This window comes from Streptopelia decaocto (genome assembly GCF_964273445.1).
Source record: "Streptopelia decaocto genome assembly, chromosome: 1".
Taxonomy (NCBI): Eukaryota; Metazoa; Chordata; class Aves; order Columbiformes; family Columbidae; genus Streptopelia; species Streptopelia decaocto.
In genome coordinates, this window is record NC_138663.1 from 123,130,615 (window position 1) to 123,156,751 (window position 26,137).

The 26,137-nt window shown below is 38.3% G+C and overlaps 1 protein-coding gene across 1 annotated transcript in view; it reads right to left on the bottom strand.

Annotated features, from left to right (window-relative positions):
• Positions 1-4,449: 4,449 nt before the first annotated feature.
• The window catches only part of MAP3K7CL (MAP3K7 C-terminal like), a 28,454-nt gene continuing 6,766 nt past the window's right edge, over positions 4,450-26,137 (bottom strand). Inside the window, exons 2-4 of the mRNA XM_082065845.1 lie at positions 23,966-24,024; positions 14,284-14,399; positions 4,450-5,563 (exon numbers count right to left, since the gene is read on the bottom strand). Of these exons, the coding sequence (XP_081921971.1) occupies positions 5,383-5,563; positions 14,284-14,399; positions 23,966-24,024 (356 nt within the window). The 3' untranslated portion in view covers positions 4,450-5,382. The remainder of the gene's footprint in view (positions 5,564-14,283; positions 14,400-23,965; positions 24,025-26,137) is intronic.

The following is a 26,137-nucleotide window of genomic DNA, read 5'->3' on the forward strand; positions in this document are numbered from 1 at the left end:
AACTAATTCCTTTCTGTCACTTACAGTTCTCATATCACTTTACCCATTCTGAGCACCCAAGGCACAGTCTGGCATCTGGCTGCACATTTGTTACATCAGCACATACATCCTCATTTCATTTCCCTAATTTCTGTGGTAAAATTTAATATAAAATTCAGACAAATAACTAAATCCACAGACAACCTGCTCTCATATTTTCCTAAACAGTTCAAAGAAAGAAAGCATGTTTCGCAGTCAGCACCTGCACGTTGGCAGAGTGCATTGCTGACGTATGTCAGCACCGAATCACAAAACCTTGTATGATTGTAACGTTTGGAAACCATCTCAAGCACACAGCAGTCATCAGACCACGTCATGAGATCACCAGTCAACTGTATCTGGGCTCGAGAGTGATGCCGCTTACTCAGAAGGGGGTACAGATACATGGGCTGTGGTTGGGTTAAAGGAACTGAGGTTTAGAAGGGGGAACTGGTGATTGGTGTGTAGAAAAACCGAGAGACTCATATGTAAATCTTGTGCTTTCTACAGTGCTAACCACCAGACTGTGCAGTCTAGAAAGCCTGGTCTGAGGTTAACAGCAATTTGTGAATGTTTGTCATCTTCCATTCATATGCGTATGAGTAGCACATGACAGTCCCTGTAAGGAGCACTGAAGAACCTAGAGATGACTGGCACAGTCCCAAGCAAGGTAGATTTTTCTTCATTCTTATAAAATAATTGACCTACTTGAATTTAAAATGCCAGCTGCACAGTTTTGGTGTGCATGTGAAGGACCATCTCAATAAGTCCCAGTTTAACATTGCAAAACCAAGGGATTCAGTGGAGGAAAGGGTAAGGTTGATGCTGTCAGTCCCTCTCTGCCTTGCTACCCTCCCTCCCTCCCTCCTGAATGTGCCCTGTGGTACCATGTGGTACCATGACCTGCAGTTACCATGTCTCGTCTTATCCCAGAGAAGCCCAGAAGGATGGACAATGGGGGGCAGCTTTTCTGTACGTATTCAGTAATACCCCTAGGCTTTCATTGCTGCACACCTTCCATGCCTGTCAAGAAGTCAGTTAATAGTTTCATCATGGGTTTCCAAGGATGTTCATCACAATATTATCCACGTAGATACATGCCAGAACACTCTAACAGGAGGGGGAAGACCCTTTGGGCTACGTGTGCACATGTATGTCTGCAGAAGTATGTGCATGGGAGAGAAAAGTCATGCCAGCAACCGGGTTTTGTCAACTGTCCTCACAATTTTGACGGCCAGGTCCAGCGCTTCTCCTGCTACACCACTGCCCGGACCAAACTTCCTTTCCATGCAACCCGCTTCTTTGATCATTGCACCTCTTGCACCCTCCACAAGAAGAAAGGCATGGCACCTCCCGACAACAGTCTCACCTGCTCCTCTAGACACATTGTCTTGTGTGTTGAACGAGCAAAAAGTTTTATGTAGGAAAAAACACCAAGTGACTCCATGACTAAGACTGCAACTGGCTCGTTTCTGCAAGGCAGTCTGTGACTGGAGTTCAAGCAGCAAATGGACATGGGCCAGAGCTCCCCGACCATGCAGCCCAAAGGAAGGCTGAGAACACCACTGTCATACCCCTGTCTATTTGTACCCACATGAACAATGTGTAGTGCTCAAAAAAGCCTAGATGGCAACAGAGCCTCCTGGGGGAGGTGACACACTTCCAAAGATCATTAATTCACAAAACCAGACAGAATAAAGATAAGTCTGGAAAGGGAAACATTAGAAAAGCTCCACCAAATCTAAACCTGTAGGTCCTTATCTTCCAGACCTTTCAAGTGTAAAGTCACTCTAGCCTCTCACTGTTTCAATACTGCATGAGTCATATCCTTGCTAACTGCAATGCTTAAATGGAGCTTGTTCAGCATTTGTTACGACGGAAGGAAGTTAGTTAGTAATAATAGGAAATGGAAAGCACAGGTCTTGTTTTTACAAACCCATGTACTTCACTGTTTTAAGTGGTCTGAAGCAAACACGTTTGTCATTGTGGTGGTATACTTACTTTCACTAACGTGGACAACAGCAAGAAATACACTTTATCTGTCTAACAGACTGTATCTATATAGCTGTATAGCTTTAGCAGCTTCTGTAGTCACCTGAGCATTTCACATGTCGTTCCTTGCCTACCGACCACTGGTGAAGAGCGAGCAAGAGCCTCAGACTGTGCTGGCGTTTGGTTGGGTGCAACTGCAGCTGTCACAGCCTGTAGTCAGAACTCATAAAGTTGGATGTTTCACTGGCAGTTGAAGTCAAAAGCTGGAATTGCCTTCTAAGTTTTTGGGTGAAATACAATGTAAAAAGCCGCTTTGAAATAATTGTATAAAACTCTTTTTCACAGTGCTATACTTACAATGGGCCTAGGTAGCAGAACAATTCAAGGTCCCTCCTTAAATACTAGAAAGGTACAAATCATGTTGTCTATTTGGAAAATACAGCATAAATATGACAAACAAACATTTTCTTAATTTCACCTATCGAGTCAGCAGAGCTACGTAGTTCAAAGTAATATCTAGAGAAAAATTTATCATGTCAAAATTGGAGATTTATTGAATGTGAAAATGTTTATCATTATGCTCTTGATAAAAAAATCAAGAGATGGATGATAGGTGCAGCAGTTTCCTCTCAGAAGGCTGTTCTAGCCATTCTTACTCTGCAATACTTGAATGATTTTCTGGGTTATGTTGACTTTTCTGCATTTTAATTTCACTTGCCTATGAATATTTTTGGAAAATTCCATTTGTCTACCCTTCTGTCTTTGAATCCTACTTCCCGTTATTTTTTCTTTAAAAAATTGTTTTCATGAGATACCTTAATTTTTCTTCCTTGGTACTTCTATTTCAGTTTTGCTCATTTGAATTGTGATGCAATTTCTCTGAGTCACTCTTCTCAGGCACATGAGCATCCCTGCTGGCAGGTAAATAAATTGATACAAAGCAGTTATTTTTTACTTTCACTATAACTAAAAGTAGGAGGAAAATCTGCTTGCAAATAGCCAGAGTCCAGATTAAATAGAGGTCTCTGACTTCAATTAGTTTGGGATATTTTAAGAGTTCCATATTTAGCCAGGCTGGTAACTGGACCAGAAATTTGGTGTCTGTACACCTGTAAAAATATTTCCTGAAGACTTCCATAGTGGTCAGTCTGTACAGGCTAGAAAAGCCATATTCCCTGGTTATTCTCAAATCACTGTGTGTCACAAAGGATGCCCGGCATCCCTTCTCAACATTATTTTGGCTCTCCCTCAGGTTTTTCTCAAAGAGTAAGATCTGATATTATTTTGACATCTAAAACAAAATGGTTGCCCTTAGATAGAGAACTTCAAGGTGAACAAAGTTATCTGTACGTGAAGTTCTGCTGTCTGATCCATCTGCATCCAGAGCCAGCCAGCTAATGAAATAATTTTACATACTTTGTGCAGTTTCCGATTAATTCACTGAAATCACCAAACAGACTGGCTGATATTTTCAAAGCTAGATAGAAAAATCTGTGTCTAAATCAACAAATTAATTTTGAAAATGGCAATCCTGTTGTTCAAAACTCATAAATGCACACAAAAATAATATATCCCAGATTCTGCAGCAGCCTGTGCTCAAAGCAAAACCCTGAAGTCTGTACAGGGTATGTTTGCCATCAGCACAAAACTTGGACAAGGCTTTTCCAGCACTCATAAGCTTGACACCCCGAGAGTTTTTTTATTCATTATGGGTTTTTTTCTCTCCAGCTTTCACAATATACAGTGAAAACTGGGCCCTCAGCTAACAATGTGCTCTGAAAGAGGAACAAACCCAGTGTGATGCTGCCCATGGAGCATCCCAGCAGAAAGCAGGTGCCTCAGAGAGGTGATTTCCCTCCATGTGTGTGCACTGGCTGGGGTAGGGGAGCGAGCAGCGCCAGGTGCATTCACTGCCCCTGCCCAGTGGCTCAGCAGGAGACGTGGGGACACCGTTGTCCTTGTGTCCTCTCCTGCTGCCTCCTCAAACTCTCTCGCTGCAACGTGAAGTACTTGTAGCAACATGGAGCCTGTTTTCATGCCTGTGCTGCAGGGAACACTGTAGTAGTTGTTAGCACAGAGAAATTCAGGGCAGCTTGTATTTTTTTGCCCCCTTTGCCGCTGGGATTACTGAGGAAGGTTTTGGTGCCAAAAGACTTCCCCAGGAACATAAAATCCCATTTATATAACAGATGAGTGACAGTAATCAAAGCGAAAGTTCTGGCGGGAATCTTAAGTTCATAGTTTTCAATTATGAAGACACATTTCAGTATTAATGACACATCAAGTTGAATTCCAGCCTCCTGAAGATGCAACAAGCTACATCTGTCAAGCAGAGCTAAAAAGAAAGGGTGATTTAAGAACATTCAGAACATAAAATGGCTTTTCTGTATCTGTTTTTAATGAAAAAAATACTGTATGAACAGAAATGGAAGTATAACAAAGGATTTTCAACTGATCTAGGAAAATACAGGGATAAATAGAGCAAGTACAACTAATATTTTACTTCCGGGTTATTTGTATATCACAGAACTCCTGTCCCTACTTACAGCCACTTATGTTTCAAAACAGACAGGAAAATAAGAACAAAATATCCTCACAGTACTTTCTCTGACATATTCTCAGTTGGAACTATTATGGTAGTATTCATATATTAATTTTTCATTTCTTGCATGCCAAAAAGTACAATAAAAAGACTCTCAAGCTATCTTTACACTTGAGGAAGGAAAGTTTGATCTCATCCATTTCCTTTTAATTTCATAACTTGCAAATTATTACTGGCAGTCCACTTGTTTGATAAAAAGTAATTATGTTACTTCAATTTTCAGCGTGCAATTTGTCAGATTTTATACAACAGTGTAAAGTTGACATGGTATAATAGAGTAGTTTTTACCCATGAGGAGATCTGTTTCAAGATAACTTCCAAACACTTTAGGCATGAGGAAAATAATTAAAAAAATCTTCTCCAAACTAAAATTAACATAGATGTATTCCATATATTAACAATGTCCCTGCTGTATGCCTTAGTATGGTCCAAATTCCCAACACAGAGACTATTTATATCATTTTCTGGTGTGTCCATATCTTCTTAAATTGGAAGAAATATGTTTAGAAAAGAAACCTGATCTACTAGAACATATAATGGGGATAGATTAACTTCAATTATGTTACTTGAAATAAAATATCCATTATATAATGGATGAAATATCCATTATATTAAGCTACTGGCTGGCAAGCATTAAATCAAATATAGACTTCTACATACTCTGTATCTGTAGTAAAGTATTATAACATATTAAACAGACCTTTATTTTAAAATCTCTTACAGCACAGGACCAATCCTGTATTAACTGCCTCACATAAGCTAGTTGAGAGTTATGAGGACCCCTGTCTTTTTTGGTACTGTATTCTGAGCTTTTCCAGTTGCTCTACACACTGCGTCTGGGCCAGCTTCAGTGTTCGGTTCTCCTCTGTCAGTTCTGCATACTCCTTAGCCAGCTGAGCAGCATCCATGCTTTCTTTTTCCACTTGTTCCAGCCTGGCAATCAGCTCCTTTCTGGTGATTATGAAAAAAAAAAAAAAAAGAATTAAAAATGTCAGTATGCGAAAACTTGTTGTTGTTTGTTAGATTAATGAGATTAATGCTGGTGGTTAGCGTGGTATTACTTGAGCTCTTGTGAAACAAAGACCTAGAAAACTGATTTATTAGTCTTCCTTTTTCCTTTAAAAGACGAAGCTGCCAAAATCTCAGATAGGTCTAATGTTCAGTTACCAAACCTGCGAAATGCTGAGGACCTTCAAGTATCCCTGCCCCATCACTGGAGACATTCAAGGCCAGGCTGGACAGGGCTCTGAGCAACCTGATCTAGCTGAAGGTGTCCCTGCTCAGTGCAGGGGGTTGGACTAGATGAGCTTTGAAGGTCCCTTCCAACTCAAACTATTCTATGATTCTGTGATCTCGAACTTCAGTAAGAGTTGAACATGCAGTTCATGGGATAGAATCCCATGTTCCTGGAGATCACATGCTAATATTTTGCATGAAGAATAACAATTTATTTTTCTCTCAATACCAAACATATTTGAAAGAGAGCGAGGGTTTTTTGTTCAGTTGGTTAGCATTATCAGTAAATTCTGTGAAGTACTCCTAGTTTCCTTTCCTCTGCTACAAAGAAAAAATGATTCTACAGGGTGTTTCAAAAGACAGACCTAATGTGAAATCACTACTGCTTTGAGATTGGGTTTGAAACACCATATAGTAAATACTAGGCACATGAATCTGTACTACATATAATGTTTCTGTAATGTGTTTATGCTCAGACCTTAGCCCTACTGCTGAGGAAGAGTGATAGAGATGCAAACCTGACCCCTCCTGGTCTTTTTAAGAGCAGACACAGGACGATTGAAGATGTTAATTCTTTCTGGATGGAGTCACACAGTGCCCTGTATTCCCAGAGCTGGAGTCTCCTGTATAGTATCAACTGAAATTACCTCAGCACAAGTTAAGATTAAAGAGATCTTAAAACAAAATGCACCGAAGGCATGAGTAACTCGCAGGGTATCTAATTGCTCTCTACTTAGTTACCCAGCAGGCCAGCCTGGCCTCTGCTTTTTTTCCCCTTTAAGTCAAATCATTCATTCACTCCTGTTACAGGAAGTCTCCTCTAAAAGGTTCTCAGTTCTTTTGATCATTCTATCGCAGAGATTAGTTAATCTTTAACTGTTCATAGCCCTGTGACTTTATTTCTCAGTCACGTCAAAACAATGCTTGCAGATCAGCAGTGGGAAGACGTGATGCCTTCAAAGAGGACAGCTTTTACTGCAGTCCTTAAAGGAGCCCTGTTGTCGAGCTGGACCCGTGCTCTTAGACAGGAAATTCCTACAGATTAGTAATTTTATCACCACAGGTCAGAGTATTCATGAAATGTTAACATTTCAGTATTTGCTGATCACCTGCATTACTTATAGCTGCAAAGCTACCGCTTACAACAACAAATTCGTAAGCATCTGGATTTTGAAAAACTCTTCTGATCTGGCTTTCTTTTAGGATTGCTTTGATCTTCCTCTGCTTTTACTACAGCTTTCAGTAATAGCACAGTTTGCCCATGGTTTAGCTGGCTGTTTACAGACACAGTTACTGCAGTTCAAGGAGTCACAAGTTAGAAGAGACCCCTGGCACGCTTACTTCTCCCTACTGTGTTTCCCATATCAAAAAAAAAGAAGACAAGAGTTAGCAGAACATTTCAGCAATTTTAAATCACCCAAAAGTTGCAGTATATAGAAACCCTCCTGTAGCTAAATATGGCTTTGTGTTATACCACTGAGGTGATGCCTAGCAGCTATGCTGCAGGAAAACCTTTTCTCTCTCTTTTCACCAGGTAAAAGTTATATTCAGTCGCATCTTCAAGAGAAAATATCAAAAGCATATTTTTTCAGCAAAATTCTATTAACATTTGGCACAATATAGTTGTAAAAATTTCAAAAGCAGCAACACATTAACAGATTCATTTCTCTTTGCCCAGGCCATGCTAGATCGAATAATTTTCAAATGGGCCAAGATTAACTGATCTTGCTACACAGTTCGATATTTCAGCTCCTATTAATGCAACCATAGGCCACAAAGGAGTAATTGCATGTGTGCTTTAGAGATTGAGAAACTCATTTAGGGACAATGAGGTTTTACAGGTCCAGAAGCTTTAACCACTTTACTCTCTTAGGGCTTCCTCTAGATCAGGGGTGTCAAACTAATTTTCACTGGGGGCCACATCGGCCTTGTGGTTGCCTTCAAAGGGCCGAATGTAATTTTAGGACTGTATAAATGTAAGAGTAATAACAGTCCTAAAATTACATTCAGCCCTTTGAAGGCAATCGTGAGGCCGATGTGGCCCCTGGTGAAAATGAGTTTGACACCCTCACTCTAGAAGATTTTTGTCTCTTAGGACCAAAAGAGAGCTTCAGCAATATTTTTTTTTTTTGCAATTATTCTACTGGCACAATGATGGACTGAAGGATTAAATTAAGCTCTTTCAAATTACAGACTGCTGACTCAGAAGTGTTCCAAACAAATTAATTCAGAATCATTGTCCCTTACTTTCCTTACATTTACAAGGTTCTTAAAGGAAGATGCAGTAAATACACGAATAAGTAACCAGTGTCTTAAAAGCAGGTAAACCTTTTCCAAGGGGACTTTTAGCATGTGTAAAAGAGAGGTACTAACTACTCTATTTGGACTTGAGCCAGGAGTGGCACAGACAGACAGTGTGTAAACTCAGACAGCTCTGTTAATGAATGTCAGCTCCAATTTGATAAGATGAGGCTATATGCAGGCATGGCTTTTGTGCTGCTCTCCAGTAATACTCAAACAGCACATATAACTTCCCTTCACCTCCCCCTTCACCCCCACCCCGCCCCGGATTTAGCTTTGCTATTAAACAAAATATAAATGCATTAAAACTAAAATATATTCATGGCTGTAATCCACACTCTAGGACCTCCCTCGCAGAAAGCAGTTTCCTCGCACTGAGGTAGTAAAATTGCCCACTTCTGAGTCAGCAGAACCTACTTATTCCCTTCCCATCAGGATCAACACCTGTTTACAGGGTAGGGTGATGTTTCAGTCAAATACTGCCAGCCTGCCATAGAGATCTAAAATTAGAGTACCAGGGAATTGCTAAATGTTATGAATGGTGTGGTTTACGAAGCTCACAAAAGGATGAGGACAGTAACTAACATTTGCTTCTGATCTAATCCAGGATTTGAACTTAGCTTCCAGAGGTTAAAGAACACCATACTAAGCTCTTGCACCATCTAGCCTTTGTTATGGATGCTTAATAAACAGATCTAGCACTGTGTAATCTGTGTTTTCTGTGAATGGTTACCCTGAGTTTAAATATTAACAGCATTGATAAGGTATTTTCTAAAATGGCGCTGAGACACTCAAAGCTTTGAGACAATCTGTAATGTACACTTTAAGTGTTCTTCTTCAGGGAGAGGTTTGAGTGGGAAGGGGAGTGTGATTTGCATTATCACAAACGAATAAACCACAAGCCATACCACTGCAGGAGAGAAACTCAGTGTGGTCTTAAGGAAATTATTCCTTTTGCCCTGGCCTTAACGACTGACCATGCAGAAAACAGAGTGCCTTTACAGTAATAGTCACAATGAATAAATACCAAGAAAAGTGACAGACAAAGCAGATAAATCTATTTGGAGAGAAGTGTATTTGGAGATGGGCTAGACTCAAGGAAAACAGCTTCCACAGTGCAAAGAGGCAGACTTGTCTTTCTCTCATTGTGAACAATGTGTTCAGGATCATGCATCTGTCGTACTACACATTTCTTGCCAGCTAACAGTGTCTGTGTCTTCTGGTGGCCATAAGATCATTTACTCTTCCCATATCTGACATAGCTTTCATGTCAGGAGGAATCATCAGACCCTGTAAGGTAATTGCTATCCGAGGAGACTGCTTTTGTGTGTCCAAAGTCTTCTAATTAATTTTTAAAACAAAGAGACAGCATGTTCTAATGTAAATAAAAATATGTCTTGGGTGCCAGCACATAAAAAGTCCATAAGTATTTACCACTGGAACAGGGCAAGTTGAAGTTTCTCTTTGTATCAGAAAAGCTGAAATTTACACTATTTGGCTGGTAACGTATTTTGGATACATGTGAGATGACGAAAAATCAGGTCTAGAATGGGAAAATTATTAAGATAAAAGGTTGCCTTTATGGTTCACACCAATCTTCTTCTGCAGTACCTGAGAGTCTGAAGACTATTTGTCTCAACAGTCTTGGCAAAGACACTCCAGAAACAGTGTACCTGGAGAAACCGTCTGGAGTTGAGACCTTAGAAACAGTCCTGTGGTCATGAGAGCATGCTAAAGTATATGGAAGGATCCCGCAAAATTAAGCAGACACCTCCACGGCACATCTACTGTAATATGTGTAAAAGAAGGAAAAGAAATCGTATCCATGGCAAAGAAAAGGAGTGATCCTAAACCAGGTGGTGATCAAATGATATTTTCTGGAGAGTTATATTAGAATTGCCTGGGGGAGGAAAAAGAGAAAACCAGACAGTGCTAAGAATATAAGATATAGGTAGCAGCCATGGCAACTCTAATATTTAACTACAAAATCCAAGGTCATTATCTAGTAATAGCAAAATAACAAGTGCTCAAAATAACCAGCCATCCCATCCCTTTCACCCAAACTTAGATACCCAAAACCATCTGTTATGGAAATACATGTGTGTTTCTGGAACATAAATTAAATTACATTCTGTGACCTAAATGTGGTGTGTTCTCACTTCCACACCCTTTTCTTTCTTTTCGATCATGTCTCCCATTCCAGAGTGATTTTGTCCCTTGTACTACATATTGCTGGCATAAATGGGAAGAATTTCAGTGAAGACAGCAAACAAAGCTATGATTGTTTATTTTAGAAAAAAAAATCTACCTAATGTTCTTTTAAATTATTTCCATTTCTTGCTTTCGTTTGTCTTTTTCCTGAGTAATTTCCTTTTCCCTTCTCATTTGCTTTGTCCTTTGATTTTCCTTTTCTTGAACCTGCAATCTCCCTTTCTCACATTTCCCATTTTCCTGTGAAATAGTTCTTGTCTTCTCTCCCACTTCCTTTCTCTTGCCTCTACATTATGTACAAGAGAAAGGGACAAATAAGCTCTGATCTTCCCTTGATGAAAAGCAACCCTTGACATTGCACACCACTGCCTTTCTATACTTCAGCCATACTAGATCTTCATGCTGCAGTGAGAGATAAGCTAATCAGCACTAAAAGGCTTTGAAAAGTTGCAACAGAGCAAATATTTTTTACTGTTTTAAAACAACATTATTCAACTTTCTATTTCTTAAAAATGCCTCTTTTAGAAATATAGCCACATGTATTATTACATGTATAAAAGGTTACACTGAACTTTGGAGGTTGGAACAAAAATTGTTTAAAGTAGAATGAATACTATTCCAGTTTTTGTTTTACGAAAAAGCTCCAATACTTGTATGGACATTTATGTCAGATTAACTTAACATTATTTCTTCTTCCTAGCCAAAAACTCAATAATATTTGCTCGATCCATTTTGTGCTCTTGACAATCATTGTCTTCAGCATTCTCTGTGCAGAGTGTACTCTCAGTAGGCACCGCAGGTGCAGACACTGCCAGGGGGGCTTGACATTTGAATTCCAGAGGTGCGTTGATCTGTGGAAAGGAAGATGGGAGCACTGGCAGCGGCGCCATCCAACAGCACCTTGTGTTGCCTCTGGTAACAATGTATGCTGAAGAGCACTGCACAAATTGTTTGTTCCCATTACAAGGGATGAAACTCTATTTTATCAGAATATTATTTAAAAGAAATAGACAACGGGTAGCAGATGAATTGGGCAAATGAAATCTTTAATCTGAAAAGATAAAGACACCTGCAACAGGAACAAATCTCAGAAAGCTGCAAACTCAACTTTTTCAATTTGATTGTAACCGCTTTTGAGCCTAAAAGCTATGCATCTCATCAGACGTTTTAGAAAAATCAAAGCATGCCACCCCAGCTATTGTAATCCACTCTTATCCTTTTCATTCATCATATGCTACCCCCTAAGCTTCCTTTAACTTTCAAAGTGTAACCGTAGAGAATGTTTTTATATAAAAATCAGTGATCAATAGACCAAAATTCTCTTTTACTTTTTGCTTACTCCTTCACTTACACACTTACACTCCTTTTCTATCTAGTTTAAATAAAAATAAAGGCTAATGTGTTCAGGTTATATATGCTTACATGTGTGTAAAAGTGTATTTGTCCTAATACCTTTTTAATCCACCTTTCAATTTCAACCGAACTTCATGAAATGAAGAGGTGTCAGTTTCTGGAAGGTTTTATATAAACAGACTGCTGCAGAAAGGAAAGACACCTCAAAGGGGAATGGTAGTATCGTGAGACCTCCAAAATACTACAAAATGGAGAGTCTACCTGGAGGGAGGAGTTGTGACTAGTTTCCATCTGTAGAAAAAAAGCTTCATTTGGAACTTGCAGCTTTTTAAACCTCAAAATCAAATAACCACAGTGCACCAACCTGTAGGAAATTAAGCATCTTCAATCCCAGTGCTTGTGGGACCTTCAGATTAAGAGATTTGGAAGTTGGTGAAAGGTGCTGCACTGATATTTATCATGCTTAGGCATTTCACAGCTACACAGCATATTAATATCTAAGCCACAAATATGTAATTAGAAGGCACATAAGAATCACAACAATATAATTCTATTTGCTGCCTTGTTCAGCCACTCTTGTTTTCACATATGTTTACTGGGGCATTAAATCTTCTAACCACAGAAAGGTTCAGCAAATGTAGCAGTGGTGGAAGCTTCCTCGCACTGTTCCACTATTGACATGCACTGGTGGAATGAAAGAGAATGCCAGCCTGAAGCTCCTTAATTCATCCAGGATAAATGCTGCTGAGAGGCTGATGTCTGAGCTCAGAGGTTGATTAGGATAATTTAGAGCTCAGAGGTTGATTAGGATAATTTAGAGCTCAGGTAAACAATTTTGTGCATGTACCTGCTATTCCCAAGGAGTAAGACTACATAAAACGAAACGCATAAACAAAAATGCATTCAAACAGTATTTTTTTGCATTCTAGTAAATGCAAATTATATAGGTGTTTTCAAGGTCTCTAAGCTTACTTCATAAATATGCATAACTGATTCAGGGATGTGTCAGTAATAGTAACACATTTATATTAGCAGACCCTAAAAACCAAATGATCTAAGGCTAGCTTTTGAGTTTATCTGTCTGAAGTTAAGCACTTCAACAACCATTTAATATTTTATGTTCCCTTTGGGTTTTCAGAAAAGACAAACACACGTTTTCCTCGGAATTCACTTGGTTGCTAAATACACATGTAAGCAGCTTATACCAGACAATCAACTTTGACAAATCATTGCAAAATTATTTTAATTACTTATCTTCTCTACATATTTTAAAAATCACCAATTACTTTCGATTGTCCAAGTTTAACTAATGATTAATCAAATGCAAACGCTGGGACAATGTGGTGTTAATCTCTTCTGGTTAGTTTTACTTCTTTTTTAACTTTTGTGCCAGTATGTCAGCAACTGAGTGCCATACAGGTCCTGCAGTGGAAGGGGATTTGTAGGGGGAAACTTCAGCTAGTTCTGACACTTCAGGCAACAACTAACTATATAGTGCCTGTAGCCATCAACTCCAATAAAGACAAGTCTCATTTTCTTACCCGGAATAGTCTGGATTCAAGGAGATCTTTGGTGTCTTACTTGTAAGATTACAAGTTTTCACCAGTTTCCCTCCTATCAGCTTGCTTCTGCAGCTGAAGACCACCATGGATGGACATTTGGCTGAACTGCATAGTCAACTCTGCAAATACTGCTATGAAAAAGACACAGTGGTCCACCTTCTACTCAAAGCCCACTCTGCAACAGAGCTCTTTCTGTTCAAGCAACATTTGGAAGAAAAATGGTGTGGTCTTCATTTTCGCAAGGAGTCTCAGAGATCAACACTGAGGTAACTCTCCCTGAAGAAGGCAACACTGCTTGAAGTCACCTTCAGTGTGAATGTGCAAACAAAAAAGCATTTGAAAGAGAAGGTTCACTTAGCAGTAAGTGTTATTCTTTGGGGATGGTTGTCTGTTAAAAGCTTCCACTACTCACCCTCTTTCCTCTTTATGAATTTATTTTTCAGGTTTCTTGTGGAAAAGGACCAAGAGTCACAGAAGGCACTTTGGCATTTAATAGTCATGCAAAGATGACAGAGGTGTGAGTATAGGCCATAGACAAGAAAAATAATGTTCTCCAGCTTATGCACTTTGGGTATGTACACCTAAAATGTCAATGTACATAGAGACAATGCACCTCACAGGAAAATGTTTCCTAATATTGTCAAGTACTCTAAACCTAGCTGAGAATCCATTATGTTCTTCATGAAAGTATGTAAAGTGGAATTGAAAAAAATATCCCTAAAACTAAAAAGGGGACTCACATCAGATGAACTAGATTGTTATGTGATGTGGAGGTTGTCGATGAAGGTTTTTAGGGATATCTGTATAACTGAGGGCCCAGAACAACGACAACTCCACGTCCTTAGTGGCCCCAGTTGATCCTATGGACAAATGTCCTAAGCGTTGTGCTGTACTGTAAGGGTCAGGCAGAATTATAACATGAGAAAATATCATGTGAAACCCTCATGTTTAAAACAGGATTTTACAAAGAGATTATACAACAGTAAATACTTTGGGAAAGTTACTCACTTTCTTTCTTCCAGCAGAGCAATTTCTTTCTTGACCTCATGGTACTCTTCTGCTATTTTGCAGTGCTGTTTGTACACCTGCATAGATTCCTTAGAGTCATGACAAGGAGGCAGTGGCTATAAGAAAAGAAGAAAAAAAATATAGATATACTGCTTTTGAATGAAATATTAGGAAAAAACATATATTTTGAAAGATACAATATTTATCTTAATCCCTGTGAGAATACTTAAAGAATTCCCCCACACACTGCCCCACCTAACTGCAAGATACAGCCAAATATTCCTAGTGATGGCCTTCCATGGAAAGGAAAAAACCACTTCCTTGCTTAGGAATATGCATAAACCTCCAAACCTTGTCAGGATTTTCTGAACTTTCCTTGTCAATTTTGCAAAGTATCCCTAAAGATTGTTCAAAGAAAGAATTTTCCCTTATCACTCTATTTTTCAGCTACAGTAATATACAAATGCTAAAGTTGATGCATTTGTCAGACCCATAAAATACATAAGCATGTTTTCACTGCAGAAACTGCAGCACTGAGCAGAAGGGTCAATTGAGTGCAGACAAGCTCTTATTCTCCAATTCCGCAGGAATGGAAAGTCACAGCAAGCTGTTGACTAAACACTCTTATCTTCATAGATGCAATGCTTATTACAATTTATTACTAAATGGCACAGGACTATGAACCAGGAGACTGAGGCTGATTCTGCTGGACTCAACAGGAGTTTTACTGCCGACCCCAGTGCAGCCAAGATTTCATGATGGGTTCTATCCCAGCAATGCCTCAAGCTGCAAGTCATTTGCTCAAGATCATACTCAAGTTTCTCCGCATGTCTGTTTCTTGTAAAAGAAGGAGATACATGTAGTTAGCAGAAATGTTATAAGTCGGCTATATTTGCAAAGTGTGTGTGAGAGTGATAGCAGAACAATCAAACAAACAAACAAATCAAACAGACAAAAAAGACAAGACGAAGACAAAACCACTGTACCTCCTAGCCTAAATACCAATATTATTGCAGTAAGATTTTTATTTCTTTTTTAATGTACACTGGAGGCAATAAATATAGCAAATAAAACCATTCTGTCTTGGGATTCCTCATATGAATTTCAATGAAGATATTGAAAATACAGTTTGGTTGAATGTCAGTGCTTTTTGTTCCTTTAAAGGAATGTGACTTAATTCAGGCTTCAGGCTTGACTGTCACATTTTGACTATAATACTTTCAGGAAGTGTAGTATTTTTAAGCTATTAGCCATGAATCAATTGACTGTAAATGAACTCCAAATAGCATGCTTGAGCCACCTGTTTGAAGCAAAAGGAAGCACTTAAAATAGTTCCATTACTGTCCAGTTAAAGAACATCCAATTGCCTTTTATAATGTAAGTAGATTATTTTTTATTTCTTGTCTTACTTTGACTCTTCTCTGTAGTATACTATTCCTTCAATTCAGTTGTTAGGAAAAGAAAAACACAGGTCTTCAGACTTTTCCTACTTATGATCTTGTAAACCTTTGCTTTAGATAAACTGGAAATTTAAATTTTACTAAACGTATTCAGAAACAAAGATTAAAAACACTTTTATTCAGGAGGTGGGATAATCTGACTTCAGATGTACCCCAATGCAGAGATATAACTAATGTATGTACCCTGAAAGTACTTGTAGATGGTACATGGGTCATTTTAAAATAGACGTTTGATTTCCATGTTTTAAAAGTAAAAATGCGGTGGCAGGATTATTTCACAGCACATAGATTTATTCTCGCTGAGCTCAGAGAATCTGGGACCCCAGGGAAAGGGCAGTTCATGACTTGATGGATTTGGTGGCTAGGAAAGGGCTTTTAATTGCATTTCAATGTGGATGAGCAATAGTACCATTCATATAGCCACCCAAATAATAAGCATAAATTTAACAAGACAGAATATAGAAGTCTCAGCGCTCTAACCCAAGAATGCAAGGGTGAGCCAAAGTAGCATCTCTGGTATCTATGGGAGATCAGCAAACAACAAATGCGTCACAATAAAACAATTTTGAACAGTACCCAGGAGGAAAGTCCCCAAGCAATGATACTTCAAAAGAAAAAAAAAAAAAAAGCAAACAAGAAACAACTTGCTTTTGCTTCCAACTTAGTTTCTGCAAATCTAGCTTGTTTAAACCATTTTAAAAATTAAAGCAGCATTCAGTTTCTATATTCCATCTTCCCACTCAAAAGATATATATAGAGAGCTAAAAATTATCTAGCCATGCTGAGACTTAGTATCTAATTCCCACTTAGGACCAGTTGCTGATTTTCAAACCCCTTCCTATCATTGTTTCCTCTTCAGTGCCATTTTTTCTTACATTAATATTTTATCACTCAAACTGACAACAAAAGATAAAATCAGTTTACTAGTATTCTGTTCATACAATTCTTTTTAATTTTGTCTGATGCTATTACGCACTATATCGATAACTTTTTAAATTTCTGAGTGTATTTTTACTTTAAAATCAAAAATTGATTATGTTTTTATATGACTAGATGTCTGGACAATTTAGTTTGCTCTTTTGTAATTTTGAAATTTAAAAGAAAGGTTTTGGAGATAGTACCGACACTGTCCATGAGTAATTTCTGGCCATTAGGATGTGAAACAGGCTTATGCATTCAGTATTTAACAAACACCTCTATCGCAATAATAAGAAAAAAACTGAGCAATGCAAATCTGGTCAGTTCTTTGCCGCCCATAAGAAAATGCAAGCCAATACAAAAGCACAGTGAAATTATTTTACCTATGTCTAACAGCCTATTTTTGACATAAACAAGAGTGCAAAGAATTAATGATATATCTGCTCCCACCAGAAGATGCATTTTTAGAAGATGGCAGGGCAAACTCCTGAAAAACAAATGCAGAAACAGAGGCAAAACTTGTGTGTTCCAGAGGGGTATCTCCAACTTAGCCAGCAGACATTTACAGTATTAACATATTTCCACAGAAAACAGTACCAGAATAGTAACAGTTATTGGACTAGCTCATATTAATCTAAATGGAAATGGGAGGAACCTGCAAAATCAGCAAGTCCAGTCCCCTGTTATCAGAAGCAAATCCTGTGCTTCACAGGCTTGCCCAGTTCTAAGAAAAACAGAAGTCCTCAGCCTCAGTCGTAAGCCTGGCTCAGAGCCTCACCAAGGATTAGAAACAGTTTTGTCATTTCCAGCTTGGTTTTGTTGAAGACAGATTTGTATAGTCTTTTATTCTGCCAGAACTATCGTTCATTCAAATGATGGTTCTTTGTCCTACCGGTTTTACCCGAGATGTACTTACAGACGGCTCTCATACGCTTCCCAAGACCTATGTCTTCGTAAAGCTGCATTCGTCTAAGCCATCCTGGATTAAATTTCCATTTTTCCTAGTTTATCCAAGCAGTCTTTCTCTGCTCCCCATTCCACCTGGAATGGCTCTTTTGGAGCCCTGTGGCCAGGCCATGGCAAGTGTTGCAGATTCTGCCCTGATGGCATTCATGTGGAAGAGAAAAAGTACTGGAATTCCCAGTAGAAAGCACTTTTCATCCATTAAGTCTGTCTACTATTTTTTTAGTAAGAGTTTGGTAGTTTATCCGGTGACTAAGTACAACAGGCCTGAACAAAGTTCAATTTTTGGTATATATTATTTTTACTCAGAAGCCACCAGCCATACTTTAATTCTCCTTAGGACAGCCCGAGCTTGTTACTTCATGAAGTATCTTGCCCATCCATAAATTTATATATATAAAAGCATACCTGCTACATAAGCAAAAAACACCCCTGCCAAAATAAAGTTATATTTAATGGCAACAGTTGCTACTTTTAATCCTGCTTATTTCAGGCTTCAGTGTCATCCACCCTCACTTTCCTGTGCTGTCAAAATATGCACATAAAGCATCTCTGATTTTGTTCACAAAGCTCATACAAAAGTCACAGGTTTTAGTCATACTAGTGGTCTGTCCTGCTATGCCTGACAGTTTTCAGTATTTTTTTTTACTTTGCTCACATGACTAAGTGTGTTTTGCCTTGTCATATGAATATCAGCATTCTATATCCACAAAAGCTGTATAGTTGACAGTGTCGCCCAAGCATTCAAAAACCTTAATACAGTTTATTTGTTAATTCACCTTTGTTTGTTTGCATTTACTTTTTGATATTAATGTGAAAAAAAAAATATTTCTCCTGAAAAGGTTGAAGTTTAAAGAAAAAATTATATCATGCAGTTTTGCCAGTTGAGCATATGCACTTGTCTCAAAGGCAGTCTTTAGCATTGATCTAATTAAAGAGCAGTGTCTTGCTTTTCGTAAATTTGGTAATTTTCAGCTAAAATTTTCTGAAAAACCAGAAAGTTCAGTGCAAATATTTTGCACGTGGCCTATGTTATTATGCAGCTTTGTGTACTCTTCCATGATGGAAGAAACCACATTATTCCAAGTGGAGGTGATAGTTGCACATTGCAGCTACGTTTTGTTGTGCAACTGGAAGTCTTCAACAAGTTTCAGATATTTAGTCTAGAATATATCTAGTCTAGTTTTATAAAAGTAAGCAGTTATCTTTCCTCTGAACTATTCAGGTCAACTGGATGGGAGCAATTGAGAGTTTTGGTCTCCTTTCATAAGAGATTTTCCATTCTTTTCTAACCTTGGTATGATGCTCTGACTTTGTAAACATCCATGTCTTACATAATCTAATATAAGGTCATAGTTATCACAGCATGATTACAGGATACTTATCAAGTTGATAGGCAATCAAATCTAATTACAAGGTACCGCCATACTCTAGGAATTCTCTTGGAATTTAATACATATTTAAAAAATACAACATACCCTTTAAAAACACAGTGTACTTTTAAATTTTCTAAAATATTTTGTATGTGTCTAACAAGAGCCTTGGCAGTCAATAGAAGTGATAGTTCCATTATAAAGTTCCGGAGTAAACAAGGTTTCTGCTAAGTACTGGTATGTGGGAAACTATGGTGGGTCTGTGGAATCCTTTACAGGGAGTATGGGAATAGAGATCAACCTTGAGGATATTAAGGTTTACTCTTGAGAAGGATGGGAGTAAAGGAGTATCTGGAGATATTAAGTTGTACCCATGAGAGAGAAGGGAGTAGAAGAGTAACATGGATGATAGCAAAATTAGCCAATGAGATGTTACTGCTGTAACTTGTAACCAGTGGTGAAGAGACACATGAATTGGTAGAACTGTATAAAAATGCACTTGTAGCAATAAATGGCATCTACTACTTTAATCCTGGAAGAACGTGTTCCGTGTCGTTTGACCATCTCAACCATGACACTGGTATCACACACAATAAACTGTCCCTTTCATAATACATTAATTTCTTATTTTCTATAGACATTTCCCACTAAAGCATGAAAAACTATTCTTGATTTAACAAAATGATGTTATAAACGGTTGAAGCAATTCTACGGTCATCTAATTCCATTGATCTCAACAGATGCATAATACAAAATATGGCATAAATGCCACTCTCAAGCTCATGATTTCATGAGAAGAGATAATGAATAATTACAGAACACCCTGTGCATCCATATGTGCCTTGTGTTCTTCCCTCTTCAGGTTCAAACTCCCAGCTGGAATAAAGACTTTGACAGAGAAGAGAAAGATGAACTGAGCAAGTCACAGGAAATGCTGGAACAGGACAGACAGCACACGGAGCATAGTAATGCGGGTACTTAACACTGGATACCTTCCTCTGTATTCAGTGACCTAAACAACAAGGCCTTAGATGCTGATGTCGTGTCTAAATATAGCAGATAACCCGTAGTAGAGTGTCTGTCAGGGGGGCCGCCACCCACTATGCAGCTAATCAAGGAAATCCAAGGCCCAGTGCAACTTTTACAGGAGGCAAAGGTTAATGTTTCCCAATAACAAACTGACCCACACAGCAAACCAAGCCCCCCTGCGCTACCCACCACGTTGCTCACAAAAGGGCAGGGGGAAATGACACTGAAGCCCAAATAAGCAAGTGCTTTAGCCTGGTTCAAAATGATGCTCATCAGTGGGAAGAGAATAATTTCCAAGACTGCAGACAAAAGTAATTGAAAAGCAAGAAGTTTATTAATATGAAATTTGTTTCGCTGGTAGCATATCAGGAACTTCTTCATAGTTTTTTTAATGACAAAGTTGCAAAAGAGGCCAGGCTTTTCCTGTATATAGCTTAAACTGCTCTATTCTCATATGTAGAAGTTTTGTGTCTCATTGATCATGCATAATTTTTTTTTAAGCAAAAAACCAAAACCAGATCAAACCAAAAAACCACAACCAACAAAACAAACAAAAAGGGCAAAACTTTTGAGTTAGAGAATAGACATTATTTTCTTACTAATTGCTTCTTGGAATTTCTTCCTCTCAGAGTACTAGAAAAATGTAACATTCAACAAGGTAATTGGAAAAGAAAACATTTTTAGTCTGAATCTACCTAGTAGATAATTTTTATTCTTCAGAAAGAAGCCGTAACTTTCAACTAGGATTGTCTTCTAGTAAGAGTCCTTTTAGAGAATTAGCTATTTGGAGTTAGTCTCCTAGAAATACCTCTTCTCCAGCCAATCCTACCTCTACCTCTGTAAAGCTGGCACTGGTGCTTGGACAGGAGGGTTTATTACCCTGTCGGGGGAGGCTGCCCTGCACTTTGCCCTGCCATCGGACACCGAGGCCCAGGGAGCAGGTATGGCAGGATTGTGGTAGGAAAAGTGGGAACACTAGGTAATTCTGCTCAAACAGCCAAGTTGTCTGCCAGGGCCTAACATAGAACTACAAGGGCTTGAAGCCTAAAACAGAGGTGCAAATTGCTTGGTACTCAGGCTGTGGTCTGCTGCCTGCATGCATAAAATTCTAAGGCTCTGAATTTCCAAGTCACTCCGTGAACTTACATAGCTTTCAAGCTGCTTTCAGAATCCAGCATGAAGATCAGCTAATCTGGCCTTTTTTGTTTGTTTTTAAACAGTATTCAAAAGTTTCCTTTGGATGTTTGAAACCTGGAAAGTTGCCTTTTTTTTTTTTTTTTTTAAGTGCCTATTATTATATAGCCACCTACCCTGCATTTATAGTTTGTTTCTTTAAATAAAATACAAATGCTTTTGACTGTATTTATGGCATGGCGATGAAAATCCTGTGGCTCTAGATGTGATATTTTTATTATTAAAATATGTACCAGCATTCTTACAAATTCAAGCATTTCAGGGTGCTATGCCACAGTTGATTAAAGGGTTCAATAACATGATACTTAATGTGTGCTGCTTTATCCTAACTAACTTTGGGAGAGTGAAAAGCACGGATGGAATGACAAGTACTTCTGCAGGTCCTGGTGAAGCCCATGTTGTAGTTTGCTTCTGTAATACAGGAGCTACTTTTTTCAAAGCTGGTATGATTACATTAACATAAATTGCAACCACATGGTACACGGGGCTGACAGACCTTTAGCAGTTTGGATTATAGCAATTTAAAAAAGCAATTAATAAGAAAGTGTAACTAAGTAAATTATAACTTTGTTACAGATATTGATTGTTTGAAATTTTAAGCAACATAAATGTAATGTAATTACATTAAATAGTCATAACTTTAAGCTGTGATCCAGATTGATAAAAGCAAGGAAATTCCAGTTTTCATTACTGAAGCTAAATGCACCGTTACTTCTGCATCAGCTCAGAACCCTGTGGTGACTTTACTGCCTCTGGCTGAATGTAGAGGCATCTAAATATAAATACACATGTAAGCTTGAAAAGCTAAAGGATGAAGCACTACCACTAGCTCTATTCTTTTCAATGGCTGTGTCATCCAGATAGATAGTTCTCGTAAGTTACCCTTGCAACTTCTTCAATATTACACAAAAAAGTTTCTGAAGGATGATAAAAAGAACATTATTTGCATCAAAGCCTCTGATTGTTTCTTTGAGATCATAAGAGTAAAGGAAGGTTCTCTTGAAAAAATGTTAGATATTTAACAGACCAAGAGGGTGTACTTAGTGGAATTGCTCTAGTGAGTACTTTAAAAACTTTTACTGAAATGCTATTATTTATCCAGCAGACTTGAATGCTTCCAGAGGGGCAATTTCAGTGTATCGTGAAATTACACATTTAGAGTACATTATATGTTCCAGAAATGGGTCATAAAAGTCCTAATAAAAAATAATCATCACTTCTCCTGTAAAGTACCTACATATAATAATATACTAGTAATTTTGGTTTTATGTACCAACAGCACTAATGATAATCATACTTTGCTCTTTTAGAGTAGTCTTCACTTGCTGATCTCAATGCTCTTTAACAAAAAAGGTAAAAAATATTAACCTCATTTCAGGGATGAGCAGATGGATGAAGCAGCTCCTCCAGGATCGCACAATGTGTCACTGACAAGAGTTGCAAACAGAATGCAGGTTCTTTGCTTTCAATTCAGTGCCTTGGCCATAAAAAAATATTGCTTTTCTCAAATTGAATTCTTCTGAGGGAAAAAAAATTATCAATTGTCTTTGCTGCACTGGAAGATCGGCAGAATACAGAGGCCAACATACTGCCCTGTTCCTTTCAGCCCAAATCTCAGATTGCTATTCATTCCTTTAGTCTTTCCAAGTTATGCCTAAAGAACCTGCCCTTATTCTCAGGATTAGAGGGATAGAGCAAGAACAGCCTCTGTCATCCTCCATTCCTTCTTCAGTCATCTTTTTGATGATAGCAGCACAAGAGGAGAGTCAGTTCTTTAAGTCAGCAACCCTCCAGTGTTGTCTCACTCATTGATGGGGACAGGAAGGATGACATCATTGGACAACATGCTCTGCTAATGCCTTTCTCAATTTACACTCAGGAAACAACTGCCTTCATATTGAAATATCAGAGGAAGTCTAAATGCTCCTGGGAAACAGATGATCTGAAGTAGTCTACAAAAGCCAACAAACACTCCAGAACTGCCACAGAGGAAAGGGAAATAATCCCTGGATACAGAGCTGGCTCTGTGCCTGGTGATCCATGGAGTTGCCATCAACTGCCACCTCACCGTCCAGTGTATCAGGGCTCCATTGTGCTGCACTGACAAATGGGACCGGTCACAAAAGGATTCACCACTTTTGTCCCCTGCTATCTGCAGACACCTGCTAGGGCATCCACCAGGGTTGCCGGCTATGCAGCAGGAAGTAGAGCACCTTTGAGGAGGCTCTCATCAGTCCTGATTACTGATTTTAGTTACCAAAGATTAGAGATAAGATGGCACTACAAAATACACCTTTGCATTCTCTTGGAATGCTTCAGAGAAAGCTGATCATACTGGTTTTTACATGGCCTGCAGGCAGGAGAATATAGTACCCGGCTCATTCCTTCTCCCATCAAAACTGCAAGAACTCCATTGCAGTACAGCATATGCTATGTTTTGCACAGGGATTATAAAAAAGTTTAAAAAGCAGGTGAGATTGTTCAGATAGGCATTTCCCTGCAATTGGCTTAAAAATGTCAAATAAATTTTTCTGTCAGTCTTGAAAAGTCAATGTTTTAATCTACAGAAATATAGTTTAGTTACATGTTAATATGTTACAGAAACACCACCAAAAACTTTCACCTTAGTGTAACAACTGGAGTTTTTTTTATCATAACAAATATAGTGAATGTGAAGTAGAACTCTAGTAAAACAAAACAAAACAAAACAAAACAAAACAAAACAAAACAAAACAAAACAATTACCTGCAGCTGCTGATCTAGATCTGGAAATGCCAAAGGGAAGTTTTCAGAGGAAGCATCGTCTAAAAGGTAAACATGATGTTAAAAGTCAGTGTCTACAAAATAGGGCATTTCAAATTATCTGTTTAATGTAGTTGTACATTGCATATATTCACAATAATATCAGGATCCTGCAAACACCTCCACATCTGCTTATCTTTTACACTTGACATACCTTAATAGACTCCTTGAAAATACTAGTGGGTTGGCAAGCAGAAAATGTTTAGGTGCTGGAAAGACAGAAAGTGTTTTTTGGGGTTTTTTGGTGTGTTTTTTTGCAATGATTAAGAAACAAAACAAAGCCAGTTAGCGCAGCAGAACATTTGATCATTTAATAAAAACAAGAAATGCAAACTATCTTTGCTGAGCTCTCCATTACACTGCAAAGTAAAGAACCTTCCAAGGACAACATCCTTGCTACCAAAGAGTTCATTACTTGAATGAAGGGAAAGATATCTTCCCCATCACAATACAATGACTTACCAGGGCTAACCCAACAATAATAGAAACATTTTCTCTCACTACCCAAAGGCAACCACAAGAACACACAAGCCAGCCTGGCAGCCCCTGAGCTAGAAGACTGTTACCTACACAGATGTGATTAGAATGGGGAAGGTACCACAAATTTCTCCATCCTGCAAAGAACTGTCTTTATGCTAACCTGTAGAAAACAACCCTTATGGACTAGAGTTAGTTCATTCATGACAACAAGCCAAACTGTGTTTTTATTTATTTCTTTATTTTTAGTACAGGCTTCCAGCAAAGGTGGGATAGACTGTGCCAGTTACGTCAGTGTTGTGGTGTGGACACCTGCCCACTAGTAGCTGGACTGGGATCAGAAATATGAATCATACTTGGTAGCGTCACAGCTAGCCACGGCAATATTTCTTTCCCAGTGACTTTCACACTATCAGTTTTGCATTGGATTGTGATGACTGTTTATGCATCTTACTACAGGTTACGAGGGGTGAAGAGAAGGTTACTATTAGCTGTCTTATGGAGTCAGTTATTTGTAATGTGTCAAAATTAAACAAGGATGGCTCTCATTGGAGAAAATGGCTAACATAGGTCAGATCCTGCAACCTGCTCTATGTTGGCAGACTTGTACACTACTACAAGATTTAGAGGACCACATATCAAGGCAGGATTCTGAATATTCTTAAAGAGTAGAGATTAGGCTTTAAATTATTTATCAAATACTTGTTATCTCTTCATCCTCCCCGCAGTGGTCATACAGCAAAGAAAAAGTAAAATAAGACACCTTATCCTATGAAGAATAAACATACTCGCTAACACATGGTCAGAGCCTTATTTTAACTAACACAGTTTGAGCTGGGCACCTCTAGGAAGGGATGCCCAGAGAAGAAGAAAAAAATACAGTGATACAGAGGGCAGACCCAAAAGCTTTTGAACTTCTTCAGCAAACAAAGTGAAGTTCTATATTTTCAAGGGGTAGGGGTCTTGCTAGTATTATCAAGAAGTCATACCCTCTACCCACCCACTTCATTTTTCATTTTTCACCATATCCCAAAGATGTCAATTCTGGAAAATATTTAAATTGCTTTAATTGTATAGAATTGTATCAGGCTGATATGCAAGTGTTTACTTTTAATATGCTGTTGCTTTCTTGTACAATATTTAAAAATAGACTAATCTTCTAAAAGAAGAAAGATGAATCATATGGCAAGGCTAAAAGGAAGGACGGACTAGGACTCAGTCTGACTAGGGGTACAGCTGCTCTGCAAATATTTGGCTGAATAGCTGTTAAATATTCTGACAGAGAAATTGGACCAGAGTCGTGGACGGCAGTTAAGCTGCTATTTGTTTTGACAATTTCAGCAATACAGTCTTTGGTAGAGTGGCCTTAAGGAGGGACCTCAAACATTTTTAACTTAAGGAAAACAAAGCAAAAGCAGCTCCAAGAATTTTAAAGAAACATCAGCCAGTTATTACTTTTTAACCGCATCAGATATTAGGAAGAAAACAAAAATAATGTTGTGTCAGAATATTAGAAAATATATTGGACTATCTTCAGTAAAGAACAAGTAAAAATGTCTGGAAATAATTCTAAAACAATGGAATAGAGAAATTACTATGAAGGAAATCCTTTCAATAAACAGATGTTCCCTGCTTATT